The sequence below is a fragment of the Canis aureus genome, chromosome 33 (genome assembly GCF_053574225.1).
Source record: "Canis aureus isolate CA01 chromosome 33, VMU_Caureus_v.1.0, whole genome shotgun sequence".
In the NCBI taxonomy this organism is placed as follows: domain Eukaryota; kingdom Metazoa; phylum Chordata; class Mammalia; order Carnivora; family Canidae; genus Canis; species Canis aureus.
This window is the reverse complement of record NC_135643.1, coordinates 26,745,257-26,771,068: the sequence shown is the minus strand read 5'-3', so window position 1 is coordinate 26,771,068 and position 25,812 is coordinate 26,745,257. Positions and strand designations below refer to the sequence as shown.

The 25,812-nt window shown below is 39.1% G+C and overlaps 1 protein-coding gene across 2 annotated transcripts in view; it reads right to left on the bottom strand.

The window, feature by feature from the left end:
• The window catches only part of ARHGEF38 (Rho guanine nucleotide exchange factor 38), a 128,501-nt gene that overhangs the window by 85,605 nt on the left and 17,084 nt on the right, over positions 1 to 25,812 (bottom strand). For both annotated transcript variants that reach the window (XM_077882190.1, XM_077882189.1), the window contains exon 2: positions 3,962 to 4,146. In XM_077882190.1, the coding sequence (XP_077738316.1) occupies positions 3,962 to 4,146 (185 nt within the window). The remainder of the gene's footprint in view (positions 1 to 3,961; positions 4,147 to 25,812) is intronic.

Sequence of the window (25,812 nt, the reverse complement as noted above, 5' to 3'; positions counted from 1 at the left end):
TCCTTATGTTGCCTCAGGTTTAGCTAAGCATGGTTTGCAGATTACTCCCATGATTACATAAACACTGTATGTGTTAATTTATAAATTTTGACACTAGCCAATGACAGGTGGTTTGTGTGCAAAGACCATGGTATTTAAACAGAGGGGAAGTAAGGACAGAAGGAGCTAATGAACATTGAAAAGGTGTAAAGTTAATAAACTCATGGCAAAAATTAACTACTGAGGCACTTGTAAAAATGTTTCATCTGAATTCCTGAGCATCCATTTGCTTTATCAAGGTTAAAAGTATCAAGAAATGGGGGAATGGTGGATTGGATATGAGGACTCTGAGAAACCTCTAAGTAACTACTCTTTCAACATTAGTAGAGAAGACAAGTAGACCACTAGACTGGAACCAAATTCCACAAGGAGGCAGACAGAGAGCACTGAAAGATCTAAACAAAAAGAAGTGCCAGATGTGAAAAATCAACAAGCTATAAACAATCTGAATAGAATAACAAGGGAAATGGGAGTTAAAAGTGTGAGAAAGGTAATTCAAAGTATTGAGAGTAAACGTTAAACATGCCAAATAAACCACATGTCATCATGACCGAAACGCTTTATTGTACACGGTCTGAAACACCAGTTCTGAGAATTGCTTCATAAGAGTTACATAGGAAGCAAACAATAAGAAAAAAATAGCAAAAGCAAGAACACAAAGATCAGAGCATGTATATAAGATTACACCTTAGCAATGGCAGTTATATTGGTGGGGCCAGTTTAACTCATTGATGTGATAGATGGTTTAAAATTGAGAACATTTGCATACTGAATAAACTTCTTAATCCGTTTGATACAAAAATGTGCTATTAATTCGAAGGAAGGCATTTCTTATATATTGCCATTTTATTTGGAAAGAGTGTGTGTGGGGGGACCCGGGGTGGATAGGGACAGGGTGGGAGGAGAGAAAATCTTAAACAGGCTTTACACTGAGTTTGGAGCCAATGCAGGGCTCGATATCACAACCCTGAGATCATGACCTGAGCTGAATCAAGAGTCGGGTCAAGAGTCGGTTGCTTAGCTGACTGAACCACCCAGGTGCTCCATATTGTCTCTTTTTTAAAAAAATATATTGATCATTAATTCATCACCAGGACAGATTTTTGATAAATTGTGCTTATTTTGTTTTTTTGTTTTGTTTTGTTTAAAGATTTTATTTATTTGTTTGACAAAAAGAGAGCACAAGCAAGGGGAGCAGCAGAGGGAGAGGGAGAAACAGACTCCCCGCTGAACAGGGAGCCCCAACCTGAGGCTCAATCCTAGGACCCTGAGATCATGACCTGACCGGAAGGCAGACCTTTAACCCAGGTGCCCCAAATTGTGCTTATTTTGAACAGTCTTAATTACATGTGGTTCTACACATATTAAATATTTCATATCCAACTTAAAAAAGGGAAAGAGAATATAGACAATTCTTTTAGAGTCAAGAGAGTTTTTGCTTTTTTAGGATAATGGGTAATGGTGATGAGGATGATCTATGGAAAGGTAAAAATCAATGTACAGGAGGAAGAAAGGACACTGGCAGGACTGAAATCCTTGAGGAAGCCTGAGGAGATGGAATCCATGGCATTAGTAAAGAGGTTGCCCTTGATTAGAAGTAGAACCACTAGCCAGGTTACATGGAAGAGTTGCAGGTAGGTTGGTAGATGTGGTGTCGGGAGAAGGTACATCTTTTTTATTGTGTCTGTTTTCTCAATGGAATGATGAGAAAGGACATTAGCCCTCGTAGCATCAAAAACTTGTCAGGGAGAGAGAACCAGTGGGAGTGGGCCAGAAGGTTAGAGAATGGTAAGCCTGAAATTCTGATTTTGAGGGGGTGAAGTAACAGAATGACAGCTCAAAGGGATGGGCCAGCAGCGAGGGGCTGAGATGCAATTGAAGGAAAGACCTTAGGATGCAAGCAAGTCAAGGAACTGGTAGAGAGGCCTGCAGGTTGCTTGGGCCATTTGCCAGATTCTTGAAATCACCTGACATTGATGTCAGATCTGGAGAGAGGGAAAAGGTATGGAGCAGTGGGCGAGGTTCTAAATTTTTCAGAGAATAGGAGTGACTGGTAACACCTCACCTGGTAAGGGAGGGTAGTTGGTGGTCAAGTCTGATGCTATGTGCATTTAAAATTAACATTTTCATAATTATGTAAATAAAAATTTTATTAATGACCACTAATGCCTGCCAGAATAGAGGTGACATCAAACAGAGCCAGTTTATATTAAATGAAAAAAATAAAAAATATTTTTAGATATTTAGCAACGAAACCAGAGAGCAACTTAGTATCATGACCATTAAAGTTATTCATAATCTTACAGGATGAATAAGAAATTTTCAGATTCAGAAAGTGGCCAGTTACATTTCAACTTGAGAACTGTGAGAGGATTAAATGATAATACCAATTCCTATTATTTGGAATAGGACCTGACAAATAATAAGTACCTACTGAAAGTCATGAGGGAGTCAAACTAAAAGTGACCACCTATGAAGGAAAAATTCTAAGTCTGCTTCACCGCTTTTTCTACATTGTCTTAAACCAAAACCAAAACCAAACTCAACTTTTATATCTTTTTAAAAAATATTTTATTTATTTATTCATGAGAGACACAGAGAGAGAGGCAGAGACGTAGGCAGAGGGAGAAGCAGATTCCTTGTGGGGAGCCTGATGAGGGACTCCGTCTTTGGACTGCCAAAGGCAGATGCTCAACCACTGAACCACCCAGGTGCCCCCCAACTTTTATATCTAAGGTCACCTTGATCTACTCTGGCTATCCCTAATTTATAGGCCAGATGTTTTTTCCTAGTATTTCCTAGAGGAGTCTTGTGTCAAGAATAAACTCTGCTTTTGGGTAAGTACTGGGGGAAAGATGTGATCACTGAAGTTGCGAAAACTGGCTGACAATATTTTTATAATCATGGGGTATGTATTAAGATGCCAAACCCAGAATCTATAAGGTTAAATATTTTGATCACTTAAACATGGCAAAATGTATTTGAAATAGAAACATCACTCCTCTGTGCCCAGGCTCCAACCCTTGTCACCACTTTGGTTTTCTCTGCTATACTTAACACCATCTGATGTATTTTAATTTATATGTGTTTATTTATTTATTATTTATTGTCTCATGCTTCCTTTCTCCCACCACAAAGTATCCCATAAGGGCAGGGTTTTGTTTTGTACTGAACTATAACCCCAGTGCTGGGAACAGGGTCGATTACCTATTAGGCACTTAATACATGTGTTAAGTGGATGAAAATAACCAGATATGTATGTGGGTTTACGTGTGTGCATATGTGTGCGTGTGTATACACACACATATATATGATTCAAATGTCTTTTTGTCTGTGCTTTAATTCTTTGCAAGAATTTCTCTGAAAAGGCCTTGATTAAAAAGGAGGAGAATAATTAACTTATGAACACTTCAAGTGTTACCTTACATTCAGGTTAATTTCTCTGTTGAATTTTGCTTGGCTAAATAATCCTGTTTTGTTGAGCTCTCAATGTAGGGGGGAAGCACATTTTTTTCAAGGGATGATTTTTTTTTTCCAAATCCTTGATCACCTCTGAATCAAATTAAGTGCTTTGTTCATAAACTGCTGAAAACCTGTTGCTTATGTTTTATCAGTTCCAGAAGAATCCAAGAAAGAACACATAAAAATTTCAAAGTGGCAGAAACTGAGCTTCCTTTTCCCCATATTTTAGGATACAGTTTTCTTGGCCAAATTGAGAGAATCTGGGTGTCCCTCTGCTGACATAGGAAGTATGAATCTGATGCTACCTTCCACCACCCCAAACTCAGGACTAGTGAACGGGGCCCATCCTTCCACCCTCACTGCAGCAGATACTACCACTTGGGTGATTTCATTTCGTGGTGCTGCTGGTCTTATTTAGGATATGATTGGGAGATGGGGTGACCCTCCAAATTGCATTTACCTGTTTATTTCTCAAGGGCTGAACCACTTCCCTAATGCACAGCTCGAGATCATTGAGGTAGTCTTTTTCCGTCTGTATCAGTTCCTTGATGATTTTCGAACGCTTTGCCATCATTCTCTGCATCCGATGCTCCTCCTGAGTTAGAGTCTCAGTGGCAGAAGCCCCGGCCTGTGGAGTCATCTTTTCTGTTAAATAAAAACATGTATGTATACATGAGACATTCTGCTGCAGTTTCTTGTTCCATCATTACAAATGATCTGCTGTGGGACTGTTGTTAGCAGGGAGAAAGGCATAGTGCCTTCAGAGTATGTTCTTAGGAAGAAATGTGTGGTAGTTTGCCCTAAGGTTGGAATCCCATGAAACTATGAGCAACAAGAGACGTGAGAATAGATCCTTTTAACAAGTTGGCTGAATGACACTTGACTGTCATGGCTTGTCTTTAAAATATCCCATTGCTACTATATTAAGTTATAAACCTGGTCTTCAGGCCAGAGATAAAATGTATAAAAATCAGTTCAGAACCTCTTCTAGACACATTTGCTTTTAAATCAAGGGATGATTTTTAACTAGTAAATGGGACATTTTCCCATTTTGTCCCTATTGTTAGAAAGAATTGCCCCTCATTCTCAGTGAGTAATATGCAAACCTCAGTGAAATGGAAAGCAATTCATGTGAGTGAAATTTTTCTTTCAGTTCACAATCCAAACCCATGAGGAGTGTGGAAGTGGTGGAATGGGATACATGTCAACTAGGATTTCTGATGGTGCATCTTCACTATCGTGCATATCTCGTTACTTCAAAAATTCTTGGACTGCCAAATGGAAAATTTCAATTAAAGAAACCCCAGTGCCAAGAAGACACTGAGATAAATGGGAAGCTTCACATACAGCCAAGGTTTTATATAAAGTATAATGTGAGAAAGCTAAATGTCTTCAAAAATGAGCTTCCCACAGCAATGTAGAATTTTGGAAGTCACAAACTAGGTCACAGATGAAATCAGAGCAGTGATAGATAGTAGGGCAGTGTGCATGTGTGTGTAAATGAATTTTCTTCAAGCTTGAAGTCATCACAAACTCCGTGTTCATCCTAGTGTCTGCCGTCAAAGAAGTAATTTTATTTCCTTTAAAGTTAATATGATTCTCGTAACTGATATGTGAGACACCTTCAATGCTGACACCACCTCCAAAAATGTAGAGCTTTACAAAAGGGCTTGTAAAGAGTCTGTAGGGGAAATGGCATACAGGTCACAGTGTATGGAAATGGAAATAAAAAGAGGATATTCTCTTGGCCAATTCCAGAAACAAGGCCAGGACAACTGGAGAATCATTATAGTAGAGGGTTCAACGTAATGGCTCAACATTAAAGAGATTGCTCCTAGAGTGTGAAGAGACACTTCAGAAGTAATGAGCACTCCTCACTACCTGGCCTGTTCATTCCAGGATTTCAGGCAGAGGCTCAATAATCACACATCTGTGGAGGATGCTGTGAAGGTATTTCCAGTGTTTGTTTAGAAGGTGCCCTAGACTGGTCTTTAAGCAATCCTGACTTGCAGGTGAATATGCTTCCAGACCATTTGCCCAGTAACTATTCTTCCCTCATCAGAAAAGAAGTTGGACTTAACAAATGGCATCTGAGCACACAGTTTTACAAGGCTGGGGACATTTGGTGCCAAAGAAGTTATCTCCATAAGTTCTATTAAGAAGAGAAAGTCTGTACAAGGAGAGAGAAGGAATGCATGAGGTGGTCTTCAGATTTCATATCTTGAGTGATGTTATGAGAATTTTTGGATGCTTGCTAATATTTTTATTGGAAAGTAGAAGGAGCCTGCCTCTTAGCACCCCACATTTGAAAGGAAAAGTTACAGTGAGGCATCATTACTATGAATTATTTTGTATATAAAAGAGGAAGGCAGGTCACTGATGAGGACAGATGCAGTGAGCAGATTATATACACAACTTGACCTTTGTGAGCCTCCTTGAGAGGCAGAGGGGGGTGTGGTGGGGCTTCTTTTCTCCTGGGTTATATGAATAAACTCATAGAAAGAAACTTCCCTAGTAGAGAGCTGACAAACCAATTAGGATAGTATTCAGTTCTTACCCAATTCCTTGAAAATAAAAGGGACCCTGTTGAAAGACTGTTCTGATAATCTGCTCTTCTAAGTTCCAAACTTTTTGTGCGTAATATAAATCATCTATCAACTATTTGGGGGTCTAGCAAGGAGAAAGGAGTCTTTCCCAAGCATGGGCAAAGAAATATCCCTAAAATACATTCTCAGGTTCCCTTTAGTTCTGAATTCCAGGACTCAATTACTATGTCAATTCAACTTATTTCACAGCTATTCCAGTTGCTGCATTTTGAATGTCCAACATCAGATTTATTAATTAAAAACTGCCTAGATATTCTATGACAGCTCTACAACATGTTCGGAACCAAGTTAGGGGGTCATGGTGATTGAAATAAAATATCGGTCAAGATATTCATCTTCAGAAACTTCTCCTTTCAGGTATAAAACCTTCTCAGAGAATTTGAAGTTGAGCAACCTCATGAGATACCTTTGTTTGCTCTTTTGACTCAAGTTTACTGCAGGAACAAAGAAAGGCCTGGCTTGCATCATTTCATGGTCCGATCTCTATTTGCCTTTCCGAAACCAACAAACTACACAATGCAGTGTGGACACAAGTTTTATTTTTATAAGATCATTCCCCACCTTAAAACTTGCATCTTTTAGTTATACTATGTTTTTACATATAAAACTATTTGTAATACATGACTATTACCAGCATAGATCACCCAAAGAGCAGTCAGCTATAATAACCTTTTCTTTCTCGATATAGCAACAGAGGAGTTAAGCATTTACAAAAGAAGGAAAAACAGACCTTTAGAAATGAATATTTTCTAGCAGTTAGCATAAACTACAAAACTTATGTCAAAATTAAAGTGAGACAGGCCAAAAGGCTATGTAGATGGTTTTAATCAAAATATGCCTCTGTGGGGGCACCTGGGTGGCTCAGTTAAGCATCTGCCTTCAGTTCAGGTCCTGATCCCAGAGTCCTGGGATGGAACCCCAAGTCTAGCTCCTTGCTCAGTGGGAAGTCTGCTTCTCCCTCTCCCTCTGCCCTCCCAATCTTGCTCACTCTCTCTTTCTCTCTGTCAAATAAAATCTAAAAAAAAAAAAAAAAATGCCACTGTGTATGCAAACATTTGCATGTAAATGGCATGCCTTTCCTACCCTCTATTTCTTTCACCTTCAAGCTTCAGTTTTCCAACAGTGATCATCAATTTTCATTATTCTAGCAACAGATTTCATTGGGAACTTATGTGGAAATTCCTGGCCAAGGAAGTTTATATAAAAGGAGGTGGCTGCAGTTTGGGGGAAGAATAATCAGACTTAGTATCAGCTCTGCCAATCTTAGCAGTAAGAACATGGTGGACAAGTTAGTTATCCCTATGGAGACTCAGTTTCCTCATCTGTAAAATAGGAATGAAAATCATTATAGCGTCATCAAGAAGACTGAATCAAATGAGCCATGTAGAAGCTCCTTGGGATCTTCGAAACAACCAAAGTATTTCTTATGTCTATAGACATTGGAATGCTAGGCTTCATTTCTCTGTACTCTCAAACTGTTCCACCACCTCAGGCAAACAATTATCCCATTTTAAAGTCATCAACTTGTCAAGAAAGCCGCATGATTCTGAAGTATGGGGACAGCCATGTTCAGATGAGAAAGGAAAAAGAGATAAAATAGGGGTGCTGCTGTCCAGGCAAAGTAAGACACAGGCTGGGGTTTGGCATCCTGAGTAACTTCCCTGTGTTGGATGTATGTATGGAGAAAACCTTGGTTTTTAGGAAAATGAAAAGGCACCCAAAGGTAAGAATATAGTTGGGGAGGTCTGAAGACAATCTGCAGTGACAGCCCAGGTTTCGCTTAGAGTTCATGTACGCTCCTTCTGCTTTGTTGCCATCGCTATTGTTACTACTGCTTTGGGGTGGATTTTATATTTTTTTATTTTTGTAAAGGCGGGGGGGATAGAGGGGGGAGTTTTATTTGAGACTTTATTTGAGAGAGGGAGGGAGTACCTGCAGTGAGGAGGGGCAGAGGGAGAAGCAGACTCCTCAATGAACAGCCCAGTGTGGGGCTGGATCCCAGGACCCTGAGATCATGACCTGAGCTGAAGGCAGATGCTTAACTGACTGCGTCACCCAGGCACCCCTTTGGGGTGGATTTTAAAGAGAGATAATTGATTTATTTTTTTCCCTGTATGATAAAATTATATATAGTGTAGGGATTAAGTTCCCAGACTGTGAACTAGACTTTCAGGTTGCTTTTTTTTTTTTAAGATTTTATTTATTTGTTCATGAGACACACACAGAGAGAGGCAAAGACATAGGCAGAGGGACAAGCAGGCTCTCTGCAGGACTAATGCGGAACTTGATCCCAGGACCCAGGGATCACGACCTAAGCTAAACGCAGATGCTCAACCACTGAGGCACCCAGGTGACCCTAGACTTTCAGGGTTTCAAATGCACCTCTAACATTATCAGATCTGTGGCCTTAGACAAGTTATTTAATTCTTTCTGTGTCCTGCCTTATCTGTAAATTAAGGGTAACATTAATAAAATCTTATAAAGTGATTATGAAGATAAAATGAGTTAATGTTTGCTAAATACAGTGGTGCTTGGCAATATCTAATATAGTAGATATTGTGTATATGTTCGTTATAATTATTAGATGTAACTGTTATTTATTACCTATAATATAATTTTCACCGTATTATTAGTTGTATTTCTGTTTAGGGGATAATTCTCCTCAAATATTTCCATGTACGTACAAACATACATAGTTTTGGTGTTTTTGTTTGTTTGTTTTTGTTTTGTAATAATGGACTCGTGCATATTCTTCTGAAATTGCTTTTTCTTTTTTTTTTTTTTTTTTTAATTATTTTTTTTTATTGGTGTTCAATTTACTAACATACAGAATAACACCCAGTGCCCGTCACCCATTCACTCCCACCCCCCGCCCTCCTCCCCTTCTACCACCCCTAGTTCGTTTCCCAGAGTTAGCAGTCTTTACGTTCTGTCTCCCTTTCTGATATTTCCCACACATTTCTTCTCCCTTCCCTTATTTTCCCTTTCACTATTATTTATATTCCCCAAATGAATGAGAACATATAATGTTTGTCCTTCTCCGACTGACTTACTTCACTCAGCATAATACCCTCCAGTTCCATCCACGTTGAAGCAAATGGTGGGTATTTGTCATTTCTAATAGCTGAGTAATATTCCATTGTATACATAAACCACATCTTCTTTATCCATTCATCTTTCGTTGGACACCGAGGCTCCTTCCACAGTTTGGCTATAGTGGCCATTGCTGCTAGAAACATCGGGGTGCAGGTGTCCCGGCGTTTCATTGCATTTGTATCTTTGGGGTAAATCCCCAACAGTGCAATTGCTGGGTCGTAGGGCAGGTATATTTTTAACTGTTTGAGGAACCTCCACACAGTTTTCCAGAGTGGCTGCACCAGTTCACATTCCCACCAACAGTGTAGGAGGGTTCCCTTTTCTCCGCATCCTCTCCAACATTTGTTGTTTCCTGCCTTGTTAATTTTCCCCATTCTCACTGGTGTGAGGTGGTATCTCATTGTAGTTTTGATTTGTATTTCCCTGATGGCAAGTGATGCAGAGCATTTTCTCATATGCATGTTGGCCATGTCTATGTCTTCCTCTGTGAGATTTCTGTTCATGTCTTTTGCCCATTTCATGATTGGATTGTTTGTTTCTTTGGTGTTGAGTTTAATAAGTTCTTTATAGATCTTGGAAACTAGCCCTTTATCTGATATGTCATTTGCAAATATCTTCTCCCATTCTGTAGGTTGTCTTTGAGTTTTGTTGACTGTATCCTTTGCTGTGCAAAAGCTTCTTATCTTGATGAAGTCCCAATAGTTCATTTTTGCTTTTGTTTCTTTTGCCTTCGTGGATGTATCTTGCAAGAAGTTACTATGGCCGAGTTCAAAAAGGGTGTTGCCTGTGTTCTTCTCTAGGATTTTGATGGAATCTTGTCTCACATTTAGATCTTTCATCCATTTTGAGTTTATCTTTGTGTATGGTGAAAGAGAGTGGTCTAGTTTCATTCTTCTGCATGTGGATGTCCAATTTTCCCAGCACCATTTATTGAAGAGACTGTCTTTCTTCCAATGGATAGTCTTTCCTCCTTTATCGAATATTAGTTGACCATAAAGTTCAGGGTCCACTTCTGGGTTCTCTATTCTGTTCCATTGATCTATGTGTCTGTTTTTGTGCCAGTACCACACTGTCTTGATGACCACAGCTTTGTAGTACAACCTGAAATCTGGCATTGTGATGCCCCCAGATATGGTTTTCTTTTTTAAAATTCCCCTGGCTATTCGGGGTCTTTTCTGATTCCACACAAATCTTAAAATAATTTGTTCTAACTCTCTGAAGAAAGTCCATGGTATTTTGATAGGGATTGCATTAAACGTGTAAATTGCCCTGGGTAACATTGACATTTTCACAATATTTTTTCTGCCAATCCATGAGCATGGAATATTTTTCCATCTCTTTGTGTCTTCCTCAATTTCTTTCAGAAGTGTTCTATAGTTTTTAGGGTATAGATCCTTTACCTCTTTGGTTAAGTTTATTCCTAGGTATCTTATGATTTTGGGTGCAATTGTAAATGGGATTAACTCCTTAATTTCTCTTTCTTCAGTCTCATTGTTAGTGTATAGAAATGCCACTGATTTCTGGGCATTGATTTTGTATCCTGCCACGCTACCAAATTGCTGTATGAGTTCTAGCAATCTTGGGGTAGAGGTTTTTGGGTTTTCTATGTAGAGTATCATGTCATCAGCGAAGAGGGAGAGTTTGACTTCTTCTTTGCCAATTTGAATGCCTTTAATGTCTTTTTGTTGTCTGATTACTGAGGCTAGGACATCCAGTACTATGTTGAATAGCAGTGGTGAGAGTGGACATCCCTGTCTTGTTCCTGATCGTAGGGGAAAGGCTCCCAGTGCTTCCCCTTTGAGAATGATATTTGCTGTGGGCTTTTCGTAGATGGCTTTTAAGATGTCGAGGAAAGTTCCCTCTATCCCTACACTCTGAAGAGTTTTGATCAGGAATGGATGCTGTATTTTGTCAAATGCTTTCTCTGCATCTTATGAGAGGATCATATGGTTCTTGGTTTTTCTCTTGCTGATATGATGAATCACATTGATTGTTTTACGAGTGTTGAACCAGCCTTGTGTCCCGGGGATAAATCCTACTTGGTCATGGTGAATAATTTTCTTAATGTATTGTTGGAGCCTATTGGCCAGTATCTTGTTGAGAATTTTTGCATCCATGTTCATCAGGGATATTGGTCTGTAATTGTCCTTTTTGGTGGGGTCTTTGGTTTTGGAATTAAGGTGATGTTGGCCTCATAGAACGAATTTGGAAGTACTCCATCTCTTTCTATCTTTCCAAACAGTTTTAGTAGAATAGGTATGGTTTCTTCTTTAAATGTTTGATAGAATTCCTCTGGGAAGCCATCTGGCCCTGGGCTTTTGTGTCTTGGGAGGTTTTTGATGACTGCTTCAATTTCCTCCCTGGTTATTGGCCTGTTCAGGTTTTCTATTTCTTCCTGTTCCAGTTTTGGTAGTTTGTGGCTTTCCAGGAATGCGTCCATTTCTTCTAGATTGCCTAATTTATTGGCGTATAGCTGTTCATAATATGTTTTTAAAATCGTTTGTATTTCCTTGGTGTTGGTAGTGATCTCTCCTTTCTCATTCATGATTTTATTAATTTGAGTCTTCTCTCCGTCTTTTTAATAAGGTTGGCTAATGGTTTATCTATCTTATTCATTCTTTCAAAGAACCAACTTCTGGTTTTGTTGATCTGTTCCACAGTTCTTCTGGTCTCGATTTCGTTGAGTTCTGCTCAAATCTTTATTAACTCTCTTCTTCTGCTGGGTGTAGGATCTATTTGCTGTTTTTTCTCCAGCTCCTTTATGTGTAAGGTTAGCTTTTGTGTTAGAGTTCTTTCCGGTTTTTGAATGGATGCTTGTATTGCGATGTATGTCCCCCTTAGGACTGCTTTTGCTGCATCCCAAAGATTTTGAAGGGTTGCATCTTCATTCTCATTAGTTTCTGTGAATCTTTTAAATTCTTCCTTAATTTCCTGGTTGACCCTTTCATCTTTTAGCTGGATGGTCCTTAACCTCCATGTATTTGAAGTCCTTCCAAACTTCTTCCTGTGATTTAGTTCAATTTCAAGGCATTATGGTCTGAGAATATGCAGGGACAATCCCAATCTTTTGGTATCGGTTCAGACCCGATTTGTGACCCAGTATCTGGTCTTTTCTGGAGAAAGTTCCAAGTGCACTTGAGAAGAATGTGTATTCAGTTGAGCTTGGATGTAAAGTTCTGTAGATATCTGTGAAATCCATCTGGTCCAGTGTTTCATTTAAAGCTCTCGTTTCTTTGGAGATGTTGTGCTTAGAAGACCTATCGAGGGTAGAAAGAGCTAGATTGAAGTCACTAAGTATAAGTGTATTATTATCTAAGTATTTCTTCACTTTGGTTATTAATTGATGGATATGTTTGGCAGCTCCCACATTCGGGGCATATATATTGAGGATTGTTAAGTCCTCTTGTTGGATAGATCATTTAAGTATGTTATAGTGTCCGTCTTCATCTCTCACTACAGTCTTCGGGGTAAATTTTAGTTTATCTGATATAAGGATGGCTACCCCCTGCTTTCTTTTGAGGACCATTTGAATGGTAAATGGTTCTCCAACCTTTTATTTTCAGGTTGTAGGTGTCCTTCTGTCTAAAATAAGTCTCTTGTAGACAGCAAATAGATGGGTCCTGCTTTTTTATCCAGTCTGAAACCCTGCGCCTTTTGATGGGGTCATTAAGCCCGTTCACGTTCAGAGTTACTATTGAGAGATATGAGTTTAGAGTCATCATGATATCTATTCAGTCCTTGTTTTTGTGGATTGTTCCACTGAACTTCTTCTTAAAGGGGAATTTTAAGAGTCCCCCTTAAAATTTCTTGCAGAGCTGGTTTGGGGGTCACATATTCTCTCAGTTGCTGCCTGTCTTGGAAGCTCTTTATCTCTCCTTCCATTTTGAATGAGAGCCTTGCTGGATAAAGTATTCTTGGTTGCATGTTCTTCTCATTTAGGACCCTGAATATATCCTGCCAGCCCTTTCTGGCCTGCCAGGTCTCTGTGGAGAGGTCTGCTGTTACCCTAATACTCCTCCCCATAAAAGTCAGGGATTTCTTGTCTCTTGCTGCTTTAAGGATCTTCTCTTTATCTTTGGAATTTGCAAGCTTCACTATTAAATGTCGAGGTGTTGAGCGGTTTTTATTGATTTTAGGGGGGGGAATCTCTCTATTTCCTGGATCTGAATGCCTGTTTCCCTTCCCAGATTAGGAAAGTTTTCAGCTAGTATTTGTTCAAATACATATTCTGGCCCTCTGGCCCTTTCGGCACCCCCAGGAACCCCAATTAAATGTAGGTTTTTCTTCCTCAGGCTGTCGTTTATTTCCCTTAATCTATCTTCATGGTCTTTTAATTGTTTGTCTCTTTTTTCCTCAGTTTCCCTCTTTGCCATCAACTTGTCTTCTAGGTCACTCACTGGTTCTTCCACCTCGTTTACCCTCCACGTTAGGACTTCTAGTTTGGATTGCATCTCATTCAATTGATTTTTAATTTCTGCCTGATTAGCTCTAAATTCTGCAGTCATGAAGTCTCTTGAGTCCTTTCTGCTTTTTTCTAGAGCCACCAGTAGCTGTATAATAGTGCTTCTGAATTGGCTTTCTGACACTGAATAGTAATCCAGATTTTGTAACTCTGTGGGAGAGAGGACTGTTTCTGATTCTTTCTTTTGAGGTGAGGTTTTCCTTCTAGTCATTTTGCTCAGTGTAGAGTGGCCAAAAACAAGTTGTATTGGGAAAAGGAGAAAAGGAGAGGAGAGAAAGAAGAAAAGAAAAGAGAAAAAGAAAAAAGAAAAAAGGAAGAAAAAAAGAAAAAAGAAAAGAGAAGAAAAAGAAAGAAAGGAAAAAAGGGTGGGGGAAGCAAACAGAAATCAAAAAGAAAAAGAAGAAGAAAACAAAACAAAACAAAACAAAAAAACCACGGGGGAGTATCTTCTGTTTCTGTATACTTTAAGTCCCTTGGCTTCTCCTGGAAGTTGTCCGTCTAGCTGGTCTTCTGGGGGAGGCGCCTGTTGTGCTGATTTTCAGGTGTTAGCACTTGAGGGAGCTGCTGTGCCCCTGCATGGTGAAGGGCTCAGTGGGGGTTGTTTACCCCGTGAGGCCCCAGGAGGAACAACCCCAGTGGCGGGGCCAGCTCTAGAGCCCTGGAGTCAGCCCCGCAGTAGCTCCGGAGCTCTCCGTCTGCAGGGCCTGGAGGCTCCGGGCGGGGCCGCTGATCTGCTCAGCTCGGGGCAGGAGCGTCCTTGCTGTCCTGGGCCCTCCCGGCCTCTGCCTGTCCCGGGGGAGGCCGGATCCTGGGCTGTGTCCCGGCGCCCTGTGCTCCGGGGCCTGCGCTGCTGGATTCGCGCTCCCGCCCCGCAGCCCCTTCCGCATGGAGCCTCTTCCTCCCCCGAGCCCCCCGAGCTGCTCCGGGTCCCCCGTGCGCGCTGCAGCCCTTAGGGAGCTCGGCGCATCTCCCGGGGCGCAGGTGTCTGTTAGTGTCCCCGGGAGCCCAGGGCATCCCCCCCTCCTGGGTCCTGCTCCAACTCCCCGCGAGCCCCTTTCCCCCGGGAAGGTCGGTGCAGCTCCTGCTCCTCCGGGACGGGGCTCTCCTGTCCTGGGGACACTCGCCCCGGCCTCAGCCCGGCTCCTCGCGGGGCCCCTCCCCCTCGGAGGCCTTTGTTTCTTTATTTCTTTTTCCCCGTCTTCCTACCTTGATAGAAGCGCGAACCCTTCTCACTGTAGCATTCCAGCTGGTCTCTCTTTAAATCTCAGGCCGAATCCGTAGATTTTCAGGATAATTTGAGGGTTTTCTAGGTAGTTTGGTGGAGACAGGTGATTTGGGGACCCTACTCTTCCGCCATCTTGCTCCTCCCCCTGAAATTGCTTTTTCAACTTTAACAGTATTCAGTGGCTATCTTTTCTTCAGTATATATATATATATATATATCTTTATTCTTTATAATAGCAGAATACTTGTCAGGCACTGTCACTTGCCTGCCCAATATCTAATTCCCTGTTTGTCTTTTATAAATTGAATGCTGAACAGATAAAAATTCTTATTTTTTAGATTCTTTTTCAATCTATTGTCGACTTATGGTCAATGAGATATAAGCAAAAATCTCTGAGAAGGGCTCTCAGGACTTGGGACAAGGAAAACAAGGACAAGGAATACCTTTTCTTTCTTCCTGTACATCTCATGATTCTCGCCTTCTTTTTTCAGTCTGGAATGTGGATGTAAGTCCTGCAGTAGCTATACTGGCATCATGGTGTGATCGCCATGGGGATTAAGACCTACGTACAAAAGATGGCAGCTTGGAAAGATATAGAGCCTTCTAACTGCTAGACTTTTTGCCTGAGATACATAAATTTTTATGTGTTAAGCCACATTTTGCTATTGCTTTAAGGAAAATACCTCCCTATCTGATAGAGATTTTGGTGTCTGGAAGTATAAGTGCTATAAGTAACATAACCTAAAATATGAAACCCAGCTTAGTAGGGGAGGAAGGATATTAGGAAGACATTTTGCAGTCTGGGGAGTGGGTAACCATCACTATTCAATAGCAAAATATTTGTCAAATCTATATCTCTGCATACCAAGACATATAATTAGGGGAAGTGGTGGTAGAAAAAAAAATATTAGCGTGCACTGATTTTTTCTTGCTACTTTCAGCACAATCATACAAATGAGATTTGAACTCAACCACAGCTTAGTTAATCTACAAGGTGAGATGGAAGAAAAAGAAAAGCTAAAAAAGATATTCTGCTAATGATCTATAATCTAAATAGACTGAGTGCCAATTGCACTGAAAATGTCAACTGCTTCCATCCTCAAAGTGAAGTCCAAGAGAAGCCCAAGAGATAGCTTTAGCAGGTGATGAGACTGGTGCCTCCTCTTCTACAGAGTTCTTTGCCATTCCAGAGAGGGAGAACACACCAGCACAGATAAAGTTGTGGGTGGTACCTGAAAGACTACTAGTGGCCATTAGGATAAGGGCATTCTACTAGTGCCAAATCCTGCCTACTTGAGCCCCAGCCATTAGTCTGACTTGTGGATTTCTGCAAATCTCCTGTTGTACTTTTGCTTGAAGAGACTTCTAGGCTTTGGAAAACATCTCTGGACATTAGTGGTACTGACTTACCTTTATGCTATTAATAGGCTTTCTCTTGGTTTCTATAATCTGGATTCTTGCACACTGTAGTAGGCAAAATAATGGTCCCCTGAGGGAGGTCCACATTCTAATCCTCAGAACGTTTAACTGGAAAGTTACCTTCCATGGCAAAGGGAAATTTGGATATGATTAAGGTTACAGACTCTGAGATGGAGAGATATCCTGAATTATCTATGTGGATAAATCCAGATCCATAAATAAATAAATCCAATCACATTATTTCTAAAGAGCAGAAAAGCAAGCAGAAGAGAACGCAAGAGAAGTTAAAGTGAGAGAGACCTGACCCACCATGGCTAGTTTTGAAGATGGAGGATGGGGGCTAAAAGCCAAGGAATGTGGGTGGCCTCTGAAAGCTGAGGACAATCTTTGGCTGTCAGCCTTCAAGGAAATAGGTACCAATGAGCTGGAAGAGTAAGGAATGGATTTTCCTTTCAAACCTCTAGAAAGGAATACAACTGTATACACACCTTGATTTCAGCCTGTGAGACTCTAAGCCACTTTCAACTCAGGCACTTGAGCTTTTGACTAAGGGAAACTGTGAGAGAATGCATTTGTGTTATTTTAAGTCATTAAATATGTGGTGATTTGGCGCAGCAACAACAGGAAATGAATATCCCCCATATACTAATCCCTAAAATATCACGTTCCCGCGCTTAGACTGCTCTTTTTAAGAACATTGAGCATGCTTGTAAGACCCCTCCACCTTTCAGGGTTCCTCAGTAAATCTTCCTGAAATACTTCAATCTTCAAGATTGCCTGTGCCATAGTAACTTTGTGACTCAACACAAGGAGTTCATCACTTGGTGAGAATAACTGATAAGACCTGACCAAGGCTGCTTTCAAGAAGGGAGAGGTTATTGCTTGCAGCAAGCACTGGGGATAGCTCCCAAAGTAGTGTCTCCGGGAACAGCAGGCTTAGCTTGGTGATATTGAGCTGTTCTCATCTTGTGGTTACCAGGAAGCTCTGAAAGCTCCTGTTTTCATCTTATGCCAGGAAATTCTGCAAGCTGCTGTTTCACCTTGCCATCTCCTGCTTCAGCTTTTTCAGGATGCTCTGCAAGTGTAACTGAATGAATAGGGTTAAAGCAATATTTCCAAAATTTTCCACTGCAGGAAAAATGGCTGCTACTCCTGCTGACAACTTAGGCTTTGCTAATAAAACCAGCATGGATTGCCTGTTGGACTTTTTCCTTCAATCTATTTCTTAGGCTTTGTTCAATGTTTTGGTTTCTAGTACAGGCCAGAAAAATCACACTTGGAAGATAGAGTTGGACAAAAGTTTTCAATGAGATAAATTTTAAAAACAAGCCAGTGAAGAGAAGAAATAGATAGATAGATGACTATGGAAGAAAGGACATGCCAGATATATTTCACAGACCATAAAAAAGGAATCCCAACTTGCTTGATGGAGATTCAGAGGCATTGGAAAAAGCGAGATAAAACATTTAAAGATTCATTTAAAATTAAATTTAAAAATTATCCTAAAGTATTTCCAATAAATGGACAAACCTTCAAAAACATGTAAGAAACCTCCCAAGGGCAGGAACAAACTTTAAGCATACTCCTTCAGGGAGGCTAAAACCTCCAAACCACTTGCAGGCATCTATGGAAGTTGGTGAGGATTTGTATGTCTGTGGTAAGGAGGCAGGACAGGTGGAACTGGAATCTGGACAAGATCTTGAAGAGTACAGAGCCTGGTTAGAGAAATAGCATAAAGCCCAGAGCAGAAAGGAGACACACTTAGGAAAAGGTGAGCTAATATATATAATCCTCCAGAAGGGAGAGACCACAATAAAAATCATTTGTCTCAGCCTTGGTTCTGGGTAGTGATAGAAAAAAAAGCAGAATGGGCAAGATTCCCCAATAACTTGGGGACATCGTTCGGCTCTCATCTGAATTTGGGGTTCGTGATCACTGAACATTTAACAAATAATTAAGAACCTATTATGAGCCTCAAAGCATCCTAGGGGCTGGGACACAGCAGTGTAAAAAACATCAAAAAACAATCCCTTTCCTCATGGAGCTTAAATTCTAGTTTTTTAGTATACAGAGTTATTTAGTGTACTAAAAGTGGTGTGGAGAAAAGTAAAGCAATGAGGTCTCTAGGAAGTGTTCAAAAAGTGTGTGATTTTAAATAAAATGGTGGGGAAGTTCTCAAATTAAGGTGAGAGACAACTGTGCAGTATTTTGAACATGTAAACATCTTCCAAGTGTTGCAGAAAAGATAAAAGTATCGACAAAATTTAGATGCTTTTCAATTAAGAAAGTGTGTTAAAATTTGTAGGCCAACCATTAAAATCACAGAAATAGTAAATTTGCAGAACCCTCAGATACAAAAAAAGGTAATGAGAAAAAAAAAGCAATTCAGAAGAAGAAAAGAGAAAACAGAGAGGAACAAGTACAAGAGAGTAGAGCCAAATATATGAGTGAATCAAATGACCAGAATACCAAACTGGGTTTTAAAAAGCAAGTGGCTATGTGTTGTTTACAAGAGAGAGAAAATAAACACATAGAGGGTTTGAAAGTAAAAAGTAAAAAAAGTTACTGAGCCAATACTAATTAGAAGAAAGATAGTGAACTGTTTTTATATCTGACAAACTTGAAGACAAAAGTAAAAAGTGAGCACTCTATAACAATGATTTGTTCTTCCTGATCGTATCTTCCTGACATGAACATTTTAATTTTGTGTGTACTGAATGAATAACATGGTTTCAAAATGTGATGAAAAAAGTAAAAGAGTTACAAGAACAATTTGACAAATCATCTGTAGTAATGGTTTTATAAACACATTTCAGTAACAGATCAGTTAGGGTAGAAAAAAAATGTGTGCTCAATAATTTGAGATTTCACATTCTGTTGAAGGATAAGCACAATCTTCATGAAAATACAACATATTCTAGGCCATAAATTTCAAAGACTCAGTACTTAAAAGCCATGACCGCAATAAAGCGATTAAGTTAGAAATAAATAATAACAACAACAAAAATTTAAATCCTATTTGTTTTGGAATTAAATAAAAAACTGATAGGCCATAGAAGAAATCATAAAAACAAATAGAAGATACTGAATTCAAAAGATAAGAAAACTATTACATGCATGTGTAATGTAGCTAAAGCATTGCTTACAGAAAATGTGTAGCCTGAAATTCATGTATAAGAAAAGAAGCAAGATTGAAAATTAATGACTTAATAATCTAAATAAGAAATTAAACGAGGAGAGTCGCCTGGGTGGCTCGGTGGTTGACTGTCTGCCTTTGGCTAAGATCTTGATCCCCAGATCCTGGGACTGAGTCCCACATCGGGCTCCCTGCATGGAGCCTGCTTCTCCCCCTGGCTGTGTCTCTGCCTCTCTCTTTCTCTCATGAATAAATAAATAAATAAAACCAAAAAAAAAAAAATGGAGGTGGGGAGAATACAGTACAGCAAAAGAAAATACAAGAAAGAAAATTAAGAACAAAACAATGAAATTGAGTAGAACTTCAACCTAGGTCTTGTATAACTCCCACAGATATTTTACAAGGAATATGAGATCACATGCAAAAAAGTCCTAAAACACAGAAGGAAACAAGATGCCATGAGTCAGATAGGGAAAGAAAACAGCAGTTATACCCACAAAGCTTAAGATATTGGAATTATGAGAGATGTATTTTTTAAAGTGTATTTAATGGATCTAAAGAAACAAAAGGTGGTTTGAAGTTATAAGCAAGAAACAGGAAATTATAAAAATGACCAAGTAGATTTGAAAAGAATGAAATATGACTTTGAAAATTAAAATTCATAATGAAAGTTTTAAAACTGAGTGGAATAAAAACCTCAATAAAGGGGTAAAATAGTAAATTATACAAAGCAGAATTAATGAATCAAGCCAAAGATGTTACAGGGAATCTAACAAAGAGAGGTGACGTGATGTCCAAATGCAACACAGCATAGGAGACACTGAGAATTGAACGAGAGCATCTAATAAATGCTTAATTGGAGTTTCACAAGGTATAAGAGAAAATGTAAGGGAGAGGCAAGAAGTGAAGTACTAATTGCTGAGGACTTTTCAGACTTTTTGAAAGACATTAATCCTCGGAATCAGAAATTATAATGAATTCCAAACAAGATAGAAAAAATTAGAAAATCACACCTAGACATAGTGTTTGAAACTTCAATATGATGAGAATGAGTAGATCTTAAGAAGAGGCAGTAAAAAATGACAAATCACCTAAAAAGGGGGCAACGATTAGACTCATGGCTGCCTTCCCAACAGCAATGGCAGAGCCAGAAGACAGTAGAATAATACCTTCAAAGGGCTGAGAGAAAAAAACTGACATACCCTACAACTGTATGTCTAGCAAACGTTTCCCAAAAATCATGGTAAAATTAACATATTTTAGAAAAACAAGGTCTTAGTTTGCCACCAAAATATCCTCATTAAAAATAATTCCAAAAGATATACCTTGCTCAGAGAGGAAATGGTCCCAAATGGAAGATTGAAGTGGAGAAAAGAATAGGATAGAAATGAAGAGGGAAACATGCATCATATGGAAGGTTAATCTAGGAAGGACACTCAAACTGGTGGAAAGAAATAAACAACTAAAAAGTATAACCCATAAAACCGACAAAATTTTCTAGTCCTGGAATATTAAATTGCCTTTCACATTATATGGGAAACACAGAAAGAGGAGCATACCTAAACCTACTCTAGTGAAATTCCTAAATTCCAAAGATAAATAACTCTTACAAGCTTCTTGAATGAACACATTAGGAACAGACTAGGACTTGAATTAAATTTCTTATGTGAAACATTAGATGCTGGAAGACATGGTAATAATGTGTGAAGAATTCTGAGAAAAAAAGGACTTTGATCTTGACCCCCTTGTTATTTCTATTCAGGACAAAAGACCATTGGTTTCGAGTATAGGAGAACTTGGGAAGCAGCCACGCCTGTAATCTCTCTGAAAATGTTACCTCAGTAAGAATTCCAGTGAAATAAAAATAGGATCCAAATATCTCAGGATAGCGGAAGACAAGATACAAAAGAAGCAGTCGTAGAGACTTCCTCTTCTCTGAACTCCTGATGAAAACATTCAACATATAAAAAGATTTTGCTTGAAAGTTTAGAAATCTCAGTGCTTTGAGGCTAAGAGCTCTCTGGAAGAGCAGGGATGGGCAAAAAAGCAAGGGCTTGGAGGAGCTTAGCGCAAAGATCAGCTCTTCCTCCTGCTGTCCAAGAGGGTCTGATGTAACTCAAGGGCGAGAGATGAAGGTGAATAATTAGAGCTGGTATTTTACTGAGGCAGAACAAATGCAAGAATAAAAGAGAGCTTCAGTAAGTAGGAATGTAATGAAACAGTACTGCACATGCAGATAGAACAGACATACATGAGGCCTTCTGAGTATCAAAAATGTTCCCCCAAATCTAAGATTTATTATAGTAATCGAAAAAAAAAAAAAAAAAAAAGAAAGGAAAAAAGTTTCAATGTCAGAAGCAAGTCATGTTTCAAAATTCACAACGCTTTTGATTTGGGTTTGGAATGCAAGGCAACTCTTAAAAAAAGACTTTCTTTCTTAAAAAAAAAAAAAGAAAGAAAGAAAAGGAGGCCTTATGGGAGTTTTAAAAATCACATAGAAAGGAAAGCTTATAAAAATGAGGAGTTGAAGTATAAATAGAGTAAATAGCATAACTGAATACATCTTTGTTCCAAATATGATCCTGGTGATGGAATGACCTTCATAGTTAATTATATCCTTGTATCTCACAGGCTGTTGGGCTATATATCATGTGCGGCACACATGACTAATGTACTTTAGCTGGGCTTCTTCTATCATGCATCACATGTACGCAGCATCAAATTTCCTGGCAAAAATGTTATTTCAAGGTAATGTGTATAATAAAAATGTTCTCTTGGTATCACAACAATATTATTTCTCCTCTGACAGTATTGTTAGAATATCTACATTGATTAATTCTTACCTGCCAATTCAAATAGGAACATATGTTGTGGATAAAAATAGTCAAGCGTACCCTCTCAGTCTTACAAAATATAAAGACTAAAGTGACTTCTTGGTGGAATTAACATAAAATACCAAAAATATGACAAGCAGGGGTCGATCTTAAGACTGTGATTTTTATCTTAATGATTTTAATAATAATGTTTTCCTCTTACAGAAGGATATATTTTTCTCCTATTTTTTTATTGAAGCAAAATATACATAACACAAAACTCACCATGTTAGCCTTTTTTTTTTTTCATGTTAGCCACTTTTAAGAGTTCAGTTCAGCAGCATTAGGTACATTCACATTGGCGTGCAACCATCATCGTTATCCATCTCCAAAACTTTCTCATCTTCCCAAACTAAAACTACATGCTCATTAACACCAACTCCCCATTTCCTCCTCTCTCCAGTCTCTGGCAACCACCATTCTACTTTTTGTCTCTATGAATTTTGCTACTCTCGGTCCCTTTTGTAAGTGGGTTACTTCACTTAGCATAATGTTTTCAAGGTTCATCCATGTTATAGCACATGTCAGGATTTCCTTCCTTTTTAAGGTTGAATAATGTTCCATTATATGCATATACCATGTTTTGTTTAAACAAGCATATATCCTTAAAAATTATTTTTGATGTTAAAGCATTTAACGATATTACTGCAGTTATCATATATTGTGATAGGCTAACATAGGGCACCCATTATCAAGTACCTATTGTGTATCCATTTACCAAAATATAAATTTATCTATAATCTTCATCGCAACACTAAAAATGGGACACTACCCTAATTTTAGAGATGAATACATTGAACACGGCAGATGTAAGTAAAATTCATCCAGTGACTCACAGACTGTACGGGAGTGCTGGGATCTGAACCAGAAGTGCTTAGCTCTGAAGCCTGGGGCCTCTGTCCTCTGGCCTGACCTCTTATGTCATGATCAGGGTGTGCTGTGTTATGTGCGGTGGAATTGTGCTGGACAGGCAGACATATGGTTCAGTACTGGCTCTGCCGTCCACTGGCTGAGTGACCTTGGCCAAGTCATTTGGCCTCACAAAACTGCTTCATCTGCAGAGAGGGAATAGCGACTATAGTGATGGTAATGGTAATAAGGGCTAACATTTTTTGAGTACTCACTTTGTGCTAAATACGGAGCTTGGCTTGTATTAGCTCTTAAATCTTCACAGAAACTCTACAAGGTAGATGTTTAAATTCCCTTCCTTTCATTTACACAGAAGGAAACTGAAACACACAGAGGTTAAGGCCCAAGGTCATAATCACAGTGAGTGGATTCAAACCTGAGCCAGTCTGGCTCCTAAACCTGCATTTTAACCACTACTCAAGCTGGGAGGTTATGAGAATTGAGATAAAGTGTACAAATTGCTTAACTCAGTGTCTGACACACAGAAACCTCTCAAAAAATGCCAGTCATTATTTTTATGACCATGATTTACTTGCCATTTTTCTATATCTGGTTCTGAATGGCTGCACCTGCTTTTTCTCTTTTTTCCCCCCTCTTGGAAATGTTCCACGGATAGGAAGAGAGATTGAGCATCCTTCAGGAAATTACCTTCCTTCATTCTGGACCTGCGCTGGGAAAAAACACAATACGGCGAGGACTTCGACACAGTCATTTCAGGACCAGGCCAAACGTGCATTCTTATTACTTAGGCTGAATTCAAATGAGGTGGGGATATAGCCCTTGCCTACTGTTCGGCATAATACAAACCCTCGAATTTTAAAAATCTGATTTTTTCCCATTTACCCAGAAGCGAAATCATCAATGCAAATGAGTTTCTGAGGAATTCACTGAAAATCTTGTGCTTCTCAGGAGAGTTGAAAGAGCAAGCAGATGAATAAAATAGGATATACATCCTGCTAAAGTACATAAGTTATGACTCTTTTAAAATCCTAGGTCCTTATTTACTTGGATTAAAGCTCCTAGTTGATATTATTTATCAATGACTAGCAATAAATACTCATGGATTTTGATTTCTGTAATCTCACTTATCTCTTAATAAAGAAGAGTTAGAACTAATATTTTCACACATCAATTTTAAGGTTGTGCCCAAAGCCTTCACACCAGCCCTCACCCGCCCCCACATCCCTAAGACCAGACCAAGCAGGCACATATACACCACTCAACACTTATTCACTGAGCAACCTGAAAAGTCACTTGACTGTGAAGAATACAAGGTTAATATAACACAAGAACCTGACCCTGAATTAATTCATAATTTCATCACAACCATAAGTGTGGTCACAATTAAATACAAATAAAAATTATCAGAATTTGAAGGTGTTAGCAATTTGATAAGCTCTATAGTTTTCAGAGTTGAATCTTATATATTTTTTAAGGATTTTATTTATTTATTCATGAGAGACACAGAGAGATAGAGAAGCAGAGACACAGGCAGAGGGAGAAGCAGGCTCCGTGCAGGGAGCCCGATGTGGGACTTGATCCTGGGACTCCAGGATCACGCCCTGAGCCGAAGTCAGATGCTCAACCACCGAACCACCCAAGCATCCCTTAAAACTTGTATTTAATTTAACATCAGTTTTTTAAAATTACATTATTAGATTTGCTTTATGTTGAGTGCAATGGTAAATAAAATAATAGTCTTTTCTGTTAAGAAATGTAACTATACAAGTAAAGGTAGATTATTAAAGTCACAGGCTAAATCAATACTTCCCATTCCCCTCCTAAAACATACCAAATGATGTCCATGCGCTTATTCACTTAATGATTAAGATGTATGTTTTCCAAGAATTGGTTGTGTGCAACAGCAAATCTGATTCAGTTGTACTTCTTATTGTAATTACATTAATTTAATTAAACTTAAATTGATGAAATATGAGAGTAAGGGTATGTGTGTTTTCATGAAAACTGCTTTAATGCTTTGAAATTATTTGATAAAGTCAGGTTACCAAAATATTGTTGCTATATTAGGAGTTGAATGTGACAACTGTGAAAGACTTTAGAGAAAATTACTCTAGAAAGGGTGTGCAAACAAATCCCTTTGTAATTTTAAAGTTCAATATTTTAAAACTTGTGTACAAATACAATCACAACAAACTGTGACCTGCACAACCTGTATAGAGTTCAGGCCTGCTGGAGAAGTGACACAGAAACGAAATCGGAAAGTTTTAGACTACGAAGAAGAAGGGAAAGTGCCCTCTCGAGCAAAGGGAGTAGTGTGCCCAAAGGCTCAGCAGCAAACGAAGATTTGAAAAATGCTTCAGGACAAACACCAGAGAATGTGGTAAGGGGATGTGTCTAGAAAAATGATCAGGAGTCAGATCTTGAAGGCCTAATTAAGGAATCTGGAATTTCTAAGAACTCCTAATTCTTAAGATCAGATTTTCTTTGCAAGATCACTTTGGCCTCAGTAGAAACAGATTTCAGAAAGAAAGTAGGGAGCAAGCCTGAAGGCAGGGAGACCGTGAAGTGGCCATGAACCCAGTCTTGTAATGGGGGGAGAGATGGAGGCAGTTACAGTTAGACAG